Source organism: Aspergillus heteromorphus (assembly GCF_003184545.1).
Source record: "Aspergillus heteromorphus CBS 117.55 chromosome Unknown BO70scaffold_17, whole genome shotgun sequence".
In the NCBI taxonomy this organism is placed as follows: domain Eukaryota; kingdom Fungi; phylum Ascomycota; class Eurotiomycetes; order Eurotiales; family Aspergillaceae; genus Aspergillus; species Aspergillus heteromorphus.
The window spans coordinates 472,441-485,184 of NW_020290422.1; the positions used below are offsets into that span (position 1 = coordinate 472,441).

Below are 12,744 nucleotides of genomic sequence, written 5' to 3' on the forward strand. Positions count from 1 at the left end.
GGGAGTCGGTCGCCATCCCTGCCGGGCAGGATTCGAGATTCGAGAACAATAGCGCGAGACGCGATTCGGCTCCTGATGCAGCTTATCATTGGTGGCACGGCTGAAACCATGGATGAGGGGAGGGCATCTCCCAAGGGAGTTCGTCGTCAGCGATACATCATTATTCATCAGCGGTGGCCGGACACGGCAACGGCCGCGAGGAAGAAAGGAAGGAGGGAAGGAAAGATGGGAAAGAAGAAAGAAAGGAGGGGATCGGCGCTGGGGACGACCGGCAGATGGCGGGCCCCGAAACAGCCGGGGGGGCCTGCAAGTGCTGCTTGTGCTGCTTTCCCTCGGCGCCGTTGCTGCACCTACTATGCTCCTGCAGCAATTAAAGTGGGGGAACGTCCATCTTCTCCGGGGCATCTTCCTTCCCATCTTCCATAATCCATCTGCCACCAGCCTGCGCATCCCCCTCCCAGCCAACCATCTGCACCCACCCCAATAATGGACCAGCCCCATTCGCTGGACCGCGATTTATACACCCTCGATGGCTGGCCTGGCCGACTCGGTCTGCGCGGTGGGGATCCGGCCCTCTTGCAGTCGCGTCTTGCCGACGTTGCCGATGTCCTCGCCTGTCTGCGAATGCTCTTTATCAAGGCCTCCATTCCCAGCTGGAACCCTCTCTGTTTTGACGTCTGCCTTTCTTCTGATTTCCCCAGTGTAAGCGGAGTCAGTCCGGTACCTGAGTGGTAAAATTCTTCATCCCGTTATACGAACCAGATTTGCGTTCCCCTTTAGGTAGCTTAGGAGGTCCAATTTTTCATCTTTTTTATTTTTCTTCTCTCTCTCTCTCTCTCTCTCTCTTTCAGATTTCGGTTTCCGTTTCGCCTGATCGTCCTTCCACTCCCCTCTTGATCGGGTTGTTGTTCTTGACTCGCCATGGAGATGGAACAGACACAGATCCCCTTGCGGGTGATTGTAGTTGGGTATGTCAATCCTCTATGCCAGACATGAGGGGATCCGTTGCTAACATCATGATCCACAGTGCGGGTATGAAGCCCCTTGAGACGGCACGCCGGTAATGTGTCACTGACTAGTCCAGGCATTGGCGGCATGGCCGCGGCCCTGACTTTGGGTTTGCGAGGACACCATGTCACTGTCCTCGAATCAGCCACCAAAGTATGCCCCTCACTCATCCCATCTCTGTCATGATGCTAACAGATGATAAAGCTTATGGAGGTTGGAGCAGGCATCCAAGCTTCTCCGAATATGCTGACGCTCTTTGACCGTAAGTTTCCCCCCTCATCCAATAAACACCGAACACCCCTAACTAGTCAGGGTGGGGTGTCTCTCCTTCAATCCACGCCAAAGACGTTGCACTCGAGCATATTCATGTGCGACGGTGGGAGGATGGCAGCATGCTTGGAACTTTGCCTGTGAACAAGACCTACGGGCACCAGACTGTCATCCATCGTGCCGATCTCCACAACGCTCTCATCGACCAGGCGCTGGCGCTGTCAAATGTGGAGCTGCTGGTGAATTCAACCGTCACTAGGGTCCAATTCGACCGTGCAGTGGTGACCTTGGCCAATGGCACCGTTGTGGAGGGGGATGTGGTCGTCGCTGCCGATGGCATCAAATCCGCTATCCGTGGCCAACTCCTCGACGAAGCCTCCATCAAGGCCATTCCTACGGGTGATGCGGCCTACCGGATTATGTTGCCACGCAGCGCACTGGAGAACGACCCTGAATTGAGAGTATTAGTTGATGAACCACAAGCTACCCGATGGCTCGGGCCTGGCCGCCATATCATCGCCTACCCGGTACGCAACCATGAGCTATACAATGTGGTCCTGCTTCACCCCGACTGCCATGGTGTCGAAGAGTCATGGACCACCAAGGGCTCCAAGCAAGCCATGATTGACAACTACAAGGGCTGGGACCGACGGGTGACGAAGCTCATCGATCTGGTTCCGGATGATGAAGTCCCGGAGTGGAAGCTATGTCTGCACGCTCCGTTGAAAACATGGATTAGAGGCTCTGTGGCTCTTATCGGGGACGCCTGCCACCCTATGCTGTGAGTTCTATCCTTTCACCCTTTTCGCACCGATGACTAACACCCACCAGTCCATACGTCGCCCAAGGCGCCGCCCAGGCTGTAGAAGATGCCGCTGCTCTCGGCGTCCTCCTCTCCACCATCACATCGCGCGCTCAAATCCCCATCGCTTTCCAAGCCTACGAGAAGTCCCGCAAACGCCGCGCGGAGACAGTGCAGCAGTCCGGCACCGACAACCGGATCACCCTGCACCTCCCCGACGGCCCGGATCAGCGCGCGCGGGACGAGCAATTCCGTTCCTCGCTCAAGAGCGGTTCCAACCCTGACCGGTGGACGGATCGCGAGACGCAGAAGTTCCTCTGGGGCTGGGATGCCGAGAAGGCAGCCCTGGACGCCTGGAAGGGTGAGTTTCCTGCACGAGCATTGATCCTGGATATCCCTCCACTAACATGTACAGAACTCCACGGTGACATGGTGTCCGAGGTACGGCATCACCTGTGAGATCTGAGTCTTATCATTCGCGGTACTCTCCTTATTCAACATTATTGGGATCACATTACCCATTCGGCGTTTTCATCAGCGTGACGACTAAACCTTATTTACGACTTTGTATATAGAGCATCTTGCATAACCTGTACATATTGCCATGCACAAAATATATTCTGTCGCTGTGACTTTTTGCTGTGAATTGCTACCTGCGATAGAGGTGATATGTATTCAATAAAATCACTCTTGAATTCTAAACCTAGCGAACTGAAGGATTCCTGCTGATATTAAAACAGTAGCTAGGCACAAAAGGCAGCCTTCCCAGACCGGCGTGGATGGGCACGCCACCAACCCCCGGGGCGCGTATGGTATACCCTTTATCCCGGACGATTGCCATTTCCACAGAAGATAGTAGCCCTATATAGCCATAAAACACGGGGGGACTCGGCGCTTAAATCCATCCACCGGCCCAAAGTGGAAATCCACTGGTTGTCACATGACCCAATGTCCTATCAGTCGCTCGACAGCAAGGTAGCAAGGAGGTCCAACAAAGCGCGAGAAAGGACATGAGATAGTCTCCGGAAAAGTTGAATCTTCTGTGGAAGCGGAGGCAATACAGAAATCGGGATTGACCAAAGGTCACCAGATGATTCTCGGAGAAATATCCACTAACTAAGACCTGGCTATCTACAATCACCAAATCCGCTTAGCAACCATCTCATACCGCTGAACATGATCCATATTCATATCCTCCTTTGTATTCTTATCTTTCTCCTCTTTGGCCTTCAGCCTCCGCAGACCCTCGGGATCATCGAGATAAATCCATCGTCGTTGATCCTCATTAACCTCGACGACGCCCCAGCCACCAACACGCCGACTACCCTCGACCGCGAATTCTCTTCCCCGAGGGGGCGCCCCGCTGGGCTCACCTGCACCGCCCGACGGATGCGGATGGGCCTGATCGGCTTCGCGCAGCTTCATGGCCTTGTACCGCGATCGCGCGTACGCTAGCAGAACCATGCCCAGAAGGAGTTTCAAGATAAGTAGGACGACGAACCCGGTGAGGATGAGGACGATGGTGAAGATATATACCGACTGGGCGGGTGAGGGCATGGCGTTTGCGAGGATCTGGCGGAAGAAAGCGCCGGCGTAGGCGGTCGATGTCGGGATGATGTTGCGGAGGGTTAAGGGGGGTGGGGAGGGCAGGGGAGCGGGCACGTACTGGCGGTGGATGGCAGATAGTGACGTGGCCTCCACCGCTGTCGAGGATGGGTGTTGGGGCAACAAGGCGGTGATGAACATCTGATACGTTTGGACCGACACGCGGAAGAAAAGACACGACAGCGGGATGACCGGCAGCCCCAGTCGGCGAGTTAAGTTCTGGTCTGCAAATGCGTTGGTGTAGTAATCCTTCGTGAGAATATCGAGGAACCGAGTGTAGATGGCCGGCCGGGTGTTGTTAAATTTACCGATGTAGGCATGCTTGAGCCAGTCGACTAGCATCTCCGATCCCAACACAACCAAAAACGGGCCGAGTACCTGCGCTAGGGTTGGCAGGTACGTGTTGACTTGGCTGAATGATGCGATGATCGATGATGGAACAATAGTGAAGGCCTGCGGTAAGATGGACGACGATGTCCGCGGGGGTGTTGAGAGAGGCGTGCTGTTCGTCACCGTCGACGTGTAGCCCCCCAGGCTGGATCCCAAGCTTCCGAGGATGTTGAAGGCGCCCGTCTCGACGAGGTTTCGCGACGCGATGATGGTTAGCATCAGCCAGAGCTGGAAGCGCTCGACCACATCTGCACACGTGAGCTGGAACAGGTTCTCCTTCTCAAACTTCTTGAACACCGTGGACTTGATCTCCACGAACTGGTTGGAGAGCAACAGCGTGATCAGCGCGTTCGAGTACGAGTTCACCGCCACATTCAGCGTCATCACCTGATAGAACAGCGCCGTGGAATGAATCACCGTGTACCCCAGTGCCAGCAAGAACAGCCCAAACGGCCGAAAGACTTTGCTGCGCCCGTCGGGGCGACGCTCGAGAGCTTCCCGCGAGAACAGACACTCGAGCACGTCCTGTCCGATGGCAGCGAACAGTCTGTCACTGACCTCCAGCACGTTGTAAATCACATATAGTTTAATGGCCGCCTGTCCTCGGATCCAGTGATACATCCGACTGGCATCGAAGTACATCAGCACGCAGCACGTCGTGATCATGAGCAGCCCCTTGAGAATGTCCGCCTTGTCATCCGGCATCAGGGCCGACGGGATGCTCTTCTGCCGCCGATGCCTGTGTCGCCTGCGCGATTCCGCGGTCCTGCTGCGGACCTCTCGCTCGGCCGACCCATTCTGCTGCTTCTCTGAGATCGTTCGCCCTGGTTCGCCCCGTGCCTCATCCACGGACGACGCCCGGTTCCGTCTCCGCCACACGCGTCCAACGCCTTTGATGACGAAGCCCCACACGAAGTGGAACTCTACGCCCAGGTTGAGGGCCCACGACTCCAACAGAATATAAAGTGCTTTGAGAAAACGAAGAGGAAGGATAGTAAAGGAATGCAACCATGCATCCAGACACGCTAATGTACCGAACCAAAGCACCCGCTCCAACGTCGGAGGCAGCATTAAAAAATTCGACAGTCGCTCCAGCTTGACTCGAGATGATTCGTAGGGGAAGTCGCTCATTGCAGAGCGGTGGATGTAGAGCGGAGAAGGACGACCCGAGGCCAGCTCTAGTTGCAGGTATGTCGGGACGGATAACGGGGGGAGAGGAATGGAGGGAGGCATGGGTGAAGGCAGAGGCAGCTCGCCGATCTGCGGCGACGGACTGAGATATTTCGTCTCGGGCTCCCGGCTGATGGATGGGCGCTCTGGCTTCATGCGGGATGCCCATGTCTGGGCCAAGCGATCATTATTCGCCGGCATGGTCTGACGCCGTGATGAGTTGGGCGTGGATACGGCGCGGGAGGATGGCGGTCGACTGCGCGCTGTTGATGTGGACTTCGCTGTCGTTCCGGCGGAGACATCGATCGAGAGGTCTTTGGGCCGGAGCCTGGGAATGCTGTCGCTGATTTTCGTCTCGTCCGGGGGAGGCGCGACGGAGTGATTAACCTCCGACAGAGCTGCATGCGTCCCATCCGACACGGCGCGTCCGAGTCGGCCACGATTGGACTCCTCGGCCGCTGCACGATAGGGAATAGACTGGGGCGATGCAGTGAGTTCCTGCATCTTGGCCGGAGATAACTTCAACACCCGTTCCTGGTCTTTGTCCTGGCTCCGGGGGGGTGATGTGTCCCGCGACCACTGATGCAACGCGGAAGCGAGCTCGGGGCCTTCCAAAACTTCCACCAAGGATGTCCGCGACGTCGTACGATGCTCTGCATCCTCCGAGCCCTTGACGGAGTGCTCGAAGACCATCCCCAAGGTCTGGTCTGCTGTGAGCGAGAACTGACCGCCTTTCTCGCCGTCCATCCTGCGTTGGCTGGGGAACCCGTTCTGGCTAAGATAGTCGGCGCTTTCCTGGCGAGCGATTCCCTTTTCATCGCCCCGGTCGGTATCGGCCTTTGGAGCTTCTGGCGCTATAGATCCTCCACGGTGCACATGGTCCGCAGCCCAGGAACTTCCTGTCGATGTGTCTCGTCGATGCTTTTGCGTTTCTGAGGTCCGAGCGCTGTTATCTGTTCCTCCCTCTTGTTCCGTCTTTCGGGGGGATGCCGGAGTGTCCTGTCGAGATGACCCCGCGACGCCGTCGACAGTATTTCGTCTTCGCTGGTCGATACGGTTGTTGAAATTGTCCATAGCCGATGTCTCCGATTGCGAACTATTCCGTGGGAGGGGAAAAGGCGCGTCGACGTCCGGCGCATCGTCCGAGAAGAGCATCGGGGAATTCGTGCGGGGTGGATAAAGGGACAAACGCGGTGGTAGGGCGGGTCAAGCGACCATGCGAGCTGGAGTTATGGGGGGTTCAAAGTCATTCTGAGAAGGATCAAGAGAGAAGACTACCGGGTCCGCTAAGCCGATAGACCGCGGAGCACTGGGGATGGGTCGAAAGGGATGTCGCGAAGTCGCACAGGCTGGCTGTTCTCAACAGAAAGGAGGCGGCGGCGACTTCCGCGGAGAGGCAAGGCGGTCAGCCCCCTTCTTCCCTTCTTTCCTCTTCTCCACTCGGCGGCGCACGGATCAACTGTCATGCTCCATCTCCTCCCATGGAGGGTCTCCTCACACCCGATCCCGTTTCACCATGTCTCATCTCTCTATGATATATGGCAATAACCTCAGATCTAGTCATTACGCTTTCGTATATACCTCCGCGGGGTAGGGAGTACATGATCAACATATTACTAATTGCGTCCCGAGCAGAGCAACTGTCAAGACAGCTTGTCCGGGACACTACATTCAAAAACCACCGCCGGTTCAGGACTTAATTTTACAATCTGGCCAGCCTTTCCTTCTGAAACTCATCCTTGAACAGGACCCGTCTGGGTCGGGCGGGAATCGGGAGCCCCTTCAATGACACCGCTGGGCCATACGTTTCCGTCCATCTTCCGAAAAGCGCCCCTGGGAGCCCCCTTGCGTATTCGTTCAACGCAAAGTGCTTCAGCTCTGCCGTCTCCATCGCATCGACTTGTTGTCGTATGTGAGTTGTCCGGATAATTTGACCCGCTCGAGGACTGCGCATTTTCTGCACCTGTTCAAACATCGACTGAACTTCCGTCAATGAGAGCGGACCACAAGATGGGGGCTGCGACAAAGCCATCATCAGACCGTTCGTCACCGCGGCAGCACTCTCCAGTGCCTGGTTACCACCTTGGGCGGTGATTGGGAGTACCTATTTCACCCATAAACATACATTGCCCCAAACCGGGATTCTCGAGGCTTACCTTGTGACAAGCGTCTCCTATGGTGATCATTCTCCCCACATGCCATTTCTTGTACACAAACTCGGGAATGGGAGTATATATCACCCTCAGCCGGGCGCGGTACAGGTCCGAAAGTCGAACATCCGGCGTGATCGGATCATTCCAGTGTTCGCGAATCGCCCTCTCCTTGTCTTCCTCGGTAAACCGAGGGATCTCACTTCCGTGGACAGCCTGAGCCATCTTCATCATGATGAACCAATAAACTCGGTTCTCTGGTCCGCTGCCCATGACGTATGAAAAGTTCTCGTTGAACACAAAATCGATGCAGCGGCTCGGGATGCCCGGGACTGCCGTGGACATGCCAAAGATACACGAATAATTCGCAGCAACCTCTGCAGCACTGGTCAGGATATTCGGCAGGAAGGCACCCAAACTTACGATCCTCTTCCGCATAATCTTCACCCAGTCCGAGCTCGCGTGCTCGTCGGACTATTTCCTGCCTGACAGTCGAATGAGTTCCATCCGTCCCAACGATAATGTCACCAGAATACATGGATCCATCAGTTGTCACGACGTTCACTCTGTCATCTGTATGTATGATGGTTGCCACGCGCCTTCTCGACAGCAACTTGGACTTGTCCGCGATGTGATCAAACAGGACTTCGAGCAACGTTTTCCGGTCGACCCAGACCATGGGATACCCATGCCTGCCGATCTTTAGCTCCGCCATGAAGATTGACTGAATTGGGAATCACACCTTTCCGTAGACTCCCTCTCTAATCCTTCCTCCATTGCCCATAGAGGCTCGCCGTCTGGCCTTCGCAGGTGAATTTGATCCACCGGGTTCTGCGCACGGCACAGCAGATCCTCGTAGCAGCCCAGTTGGTCCAGGATCCGCAGGCCGTTGGGAACCATAGCTATGCCGGCGCCCACCGTAGCCACCAACTCCGGATGGGCTTCTAGGAGGAGGTAGTCGACGCCGTGCTTCTCGAGCATCAGGGCCAGGGCGAGGCCGGCGATCCCCCCTCCAGCGATCACAACCTTACAGGGCCGCGCCATGCTGTGCTTCAGAAGAGAGAATTCAATCGAGCTGCAATCAAGCCGAGATTGAGCGGAAGCCTTCCCCTGGCCATCGATTATAATCCATGAGCACTGCTTATAAATAGCACCTCGCAGCTGCATGCAGCTACGATTAGCCTTCGCAGTGGCGCCGTGTTCCTTGGCTCCTTGACGCCGTGGGCACGCGCCAAATCCAACCCGGGGATCCCAGTCGTGCCGAGATTTGGACATGTAGACCAAACAAAAAATACTCGCGCAGCCCATCGTCGGCTGATGATCTCCCTGTGCTGCACAACCCGGGACAAAGACCATACCAATGCACACCCCAACGCACATGTTGAAAGTCCACAGTATCATCATACGGGAAGTCCGGTCCCGGACTAATCATCCTCTCGATGTAGATGTCACCTCTTCAGTACCGTGGATCGGTTCCCCCTCTCCCTGGTCGTCTCCTCCGGATCTAGATCGGCGGGCCGACATCTAGACCACCCTCTTGCTGGTGGATAATACGAGCTCAGTCAGCTTGGTTAGGACTGATTAATACCGTCCAGCTTCGTGAGGTTACAATTCAGCCAGTCCTAGTATGGTGAGGCGAATATGGGTGCTTCAACATGTTCACTCTTTGAGCAAGTTTCCTCGATTCTTTCAGGGGAAAATAAAATATGAAAGAGTTTCTTGCTTGCATTGGTTTCGTCTCATGTACATGGTCTGTGTTACCTTGATTAAAAGGGTCTTCTATTGGTGATGGGGCGGATGTGTGCCAATATCTGGATGAAAAGCAACACTTAACCAATAACCTTGACGTCAGTCAGTCGGCAATATAGAGTTGAAGATCGAACGGTTCATTCTTGGTTTCGGGAAGATGTCTCGGGGATTCTAGTCGCAGGTTGAAAAACAAAAAAGCGCCATCTTTTAAGTTTGCTCCTTCTCCGCAAGCCCGGAAGACTCCAGTATATCACTGTGATGGGGAGGAAGCATATTAGTCGACCCTACATAATCCCCGACGAGACTGTATATGAATCGGAGGGTGCCGGGGTGCCTGGCTGCCTGAGTGCCTGGCGGGATCCGCAGTGGTTCGTCGCCATCGCGGCGAGCCATGACGTGCTGCTCCACTATCTTCATTACCATCCATATCATTTGCAGCTCGTCGCCTCTTCTCTCCGTTCATCCAGCATTCGCCCATCCGTGCGCTTCGTCTAGCCCCAGCCCGGTTAGGTCCCAATGCAATCGCATATCTCCCCCCGATGGTGTCATCGCTTAACGCTTTCTGAGACGCCGCCAGCCAATGCCCATGTCTCCAACCCCATGCAAGAGGGGCCAGAAGGCCCTGATAAGCGGCAATTCCGGACGGGCTCGTTAAGATTAAGATTATTTTCTTTCCCTGACGTCTGAGAAAGAAAACCGGCTCCCCCTCCACGCTCCTTCTTCGACCTCCGTCGTCCTCACACCCAATGCCACGAGCGTGAAGCAACCGGTTTCGCCATCGCCATCCAAATTTGCTGCGAATTGAGCTTGAGAATAGCTGGAATCCGATAGAATGACTGCGAGCACGTCGAATCCCGACCCGCATGACACGCATGTTGATGAGAGGACTCCGTTGAATGCGTCGGAACGGGACACAACTGCGGCGGACTACAACAGCATCGCGAAGGGACCTACAGATGATGTGCACAGCGGTCAAGGCAGTGACGAGGAACAACAGCAGGTCAACCCGCCGGAGTCGCGTGAAAATGAGACGAAAGCGTTGACCAGTATTACCACGGTCATTGGGGTGCTGTTGCTGGGTATGCCACGCGAGTCTCGTTGCGGTACTAGAAGCTGACAATACCAGGCGAGTTCATCTCCAACGCAGACATGACGTTGGTAATGGCAACGACAGGCAAAATCTCCTCCGAGTTCGATCGATTGCGCGATGCGAGTTGGCTGGCGACGGCGTATACCCTGGGGTTATGTGCTACGCAACCGATGGTTAGCTATCCAGCAAATTAGATACAGGGCTATACTGACGGCAGTGCAGTACGGCAAACTGAGTGATATCTACGGTCGGAAGCCGCTCCTGCTGTGGGCGTACTTCTTCTTCGGCATTGGATGCATCATCAGGTGGGTATACAGACTTTGGTCTCCGACGCACGCTGACGGTCCTTAGCGGCATCGGTCCATCGATGACCACAATTATCCTGGGACGTGCAATCAGTGGTATCGGTGGTGCTGGGACAATGGCTATGGGCTCGATTATTATCACGGGTATGCCAGCTGATAACCCCTGGTAGATGCCGCTGACATGCGCAGATATCGTCCCGCGCCGCGACGTTGCTCACTGGCGGGCCTATGTCAACATTGCGATGACCCTGGGGCGTAGCGCAGGAGGCCCCATTGGTGGTTGGCTGGCGGATACCGTCGGCTGGAGATGGTAAGATCCAAGACTATGTCTGCCTGCGCTTTTCTGACACGACTAGGTCGTTTATTCTTCAGGGCCCTTTATCCGCCGCGGCAGCCCTGCTGGTTGTATGGAAACTCAGTCTTGCCAGCCCGACAGAAGGGAAGAGCATTCGTCGAGTCGACTTCCTTGGATCTTTCCTCCTCGCTATCGGCATTCTCACCGCCACCATCATCCTTGACCAGGCCGGCCGGGCCTTTGCGTGGGCATCTCTGAACACGGCTATCCTCACCAGTATCAGTGTATCAGCGTTCGTCGCCTTTATCATCGTCGAGCTCTACGTCGCCGCCGAACCGATCTTCGAACTGCGTATCCTGCGCCGTCCGAACGTCGCCCCTAGTTACCTCATCGGGTCTCTTCAGATTTCCGCCCAAGTGGGCATGATGTTCTCCGTGCCGCTGTATTTCCAGGTCACATCGCAGGCCTCCGCCACCGTCGCTGGCGGACATCTCGTGCCCGCGGTGATCGGTAACACACTGGGTGGGTTGATTGCGGGTGCCTTCATCCGTCGCACCGGCCATTTCAAGGTTCTTCTGATTCTCGCCGGTCTGGTCGCATCGGTCTCCTACCTCCTGCTCTTCCTCCGCTGGAACGGCCACACGGGCTTCTGGGAGTCCTTGTACATCATCCCTGGAGGTCTGGGCACAGGCTTCTCTTCTGCCGCGGCGTTCGTCAGCATGACTGCCTTTTTGCGTCCCCAGGAGATTGCCATGGCTACTGGAGGATATATCTTGCTGTTTAGTTTTGCCATGACGGCGGGTGTCACGGTCACTAACAGCGTACTGGGAATGGTTTTCAAGCGCCAGATGGAACAGAGCTTGACGGGGCCGGGAGCCAAGACGGTGGGTGCACCTTTTATGTCTTGACCTTCCTCTCGACGTTGCTAATGGTTGATTGATAGATCATCGAGCGAGCCCTTTCCGATACGAACTACATCAACAGCCTCGAGGGACATGTCCGGGATGTAGTGGTCAAGGGATATGTGGCTGGTCTGAGGCACACATACTGTAAGTCACCCAACCCGATATGAACTGTCATCCACCAATCCTGACGTTTCTCAGTATTCTCGCTCGTGCTTTCGATCCTGGGGTCCTTCATCGGGTGGACGGTGCGGAAGCACCAGCTGTGATGCGACCAAACAGCCATAGTCATCACATGGATCATTTCGTCAGGCTAGTAGTAGATAGCATGATAGACACTCACTTCTCCAATACATTTCATTCAATTTTCCCACTGATCAACCCGATACTCTCCGGTTGATCGCGTTCTATCTGGCCTATAATCTCATATAAAACACTTTTGCAATTCACCCTAGGAATGCCTCGCAGCCTCCATCTCCATTATATGGAGCGCTCCACCGAGACCTCCGCCTGGAGCGGCGGTATTTCAAAGATTTCATTGGCCGGAGACCCTCACCAATTATCTTCGTCCTACAAACATTCAAAATAATATTATGATCATGATGTTGATCACTTCGCCTTGCCACAATTTGATCGATTGCTTCAGCGATATTATAATCCTTGTTTTGGGCATTTTAATTCACCCCGTTATCCCTCTTTTATTACTCGATTGGGCTATCTCTCGTTACTTGGATAACTTCACTTGCTTACTGCAGTCGTTAGAGGGGTGTGTCAGCAGGATGCCTGAGGTGGGCGCCTGCAGTGACTTCTTCTACGGCTTGCGCATCTGGCAGTTATTTTTCTCTCCCTCTTCCACTTCCTCCTCTTCTTCCTCCCCTCATAGCCACCCACTCCACCTTTATCGATCCAACGATCCTACGACCTCGCCATCACCATCTCCATGCAATGGTCACATTGCTCGATCGGAGACACCCACGACAAATAACTGGACTGTACTGCCGACAGCCT

At 55.0% G+C, this 12,744-nt stretch overlaps 4 protein-coding genes across 4 annotated transcripts; 2 read left to right on the top strand and 2 right to left on the bottom strand.

Annotated features, from left to right (window-relative positions):
* The first annotated feature begins 432 nt into the window (after positions 1–432).
* Positions 433–2,705, top strand: BO70DRAFT_317206 (putative salicylate hydroxylase). Its single transcript, XM_025540375.1, has 6 exons — positions 433–968; positions 1,080–1,161; positions 1,213–1,270; positions 1,321–2,059; positions 2,110–2,441; positions 2,496–2,705. The coding sequence occupies exons 1-6, from the start codon at positions 922–924 to the stop codon at positions 2,537–2,539; spliced, it is 1,302 nt and encodes a 433-aa protein (XP_025398287.1). The 5' UTR covers positions 433–921; the 3' UTR covers positions 2,540–2,705.
* A 512-nt stretch (positions 2,706–3,217) lies between these two features.
* BO70DRAFT_388155 (cytomegalovirus gH-receptor family protein) lies at positions 3,218–6,323 on the bottom strand (the record flags this gene model as incomplete). Its single annotated transcript, XM_025545964.1, has 1 exon — positions 3,218–6,323. The coding sequence occupies exon 1, from the start codon at positions 6,317–6,319 to the stop codon at positions 3,218–3,220; it is 3,102 nt and encodes a 1,033-aa protein (XP_025398288.1). The 5' UTR covers positions 6,320–6,323.
* A 614-nt stretch (positions 6,324–6,937) lies between these two features.
* Positions 6,938–8,464, bottom strand: BO70DRAFT_317213 (FAD-dependent oxidoreductase). Its single transcript, XM_025540376.1, has 4 exons — positions 8,138–8,464; positions 7,809–8,087; positions 7,402–7,780; positions 6,938–7,349 (listed from the first exon to the last, which is right to left on the bottom strand). Exons 1-4 carry the CDS (start codon positions 8,437–8,439, stop codon positions 6,948–6,950), a joined length of 1,362 nt encoding a protein of 453 aa, XP_025398289.1. The 5' UTR covers positions 8,440–8,464; the 3' UTR covers positions 6,938–6,947.
* A 1,512-nt stretch (positions 8,465–9,976) lies between these two features.
* Positions 9,977–12,059, top strand: BO70DRAFT_317214 (multidrug resistance protein Fnx1; the record flags this gene model as incomplete). Its single annotated transcript, XM_025540377.1, has 8 exons — positions 9,977–10,223; positions 10,271–10,407; positions 10,457–10,539; positions 10,586–10,683; positions 10,729–10,849; positions 10,896–11,718; positions 11,778–11,883; positions 11,938–12,059. The coding sequence occupies 8 exons, from the start codon at positions 9,977–9,979 to the stop codon at positions 12,003–12,005; spliced, it is 1,683 nt and encodes a 560-aa protein (XP_025398290.1). The 3' UTR covers positions 12,006–12,059.
* Positions 12,060–12,744: the final 685 nt, after the last annotated feature.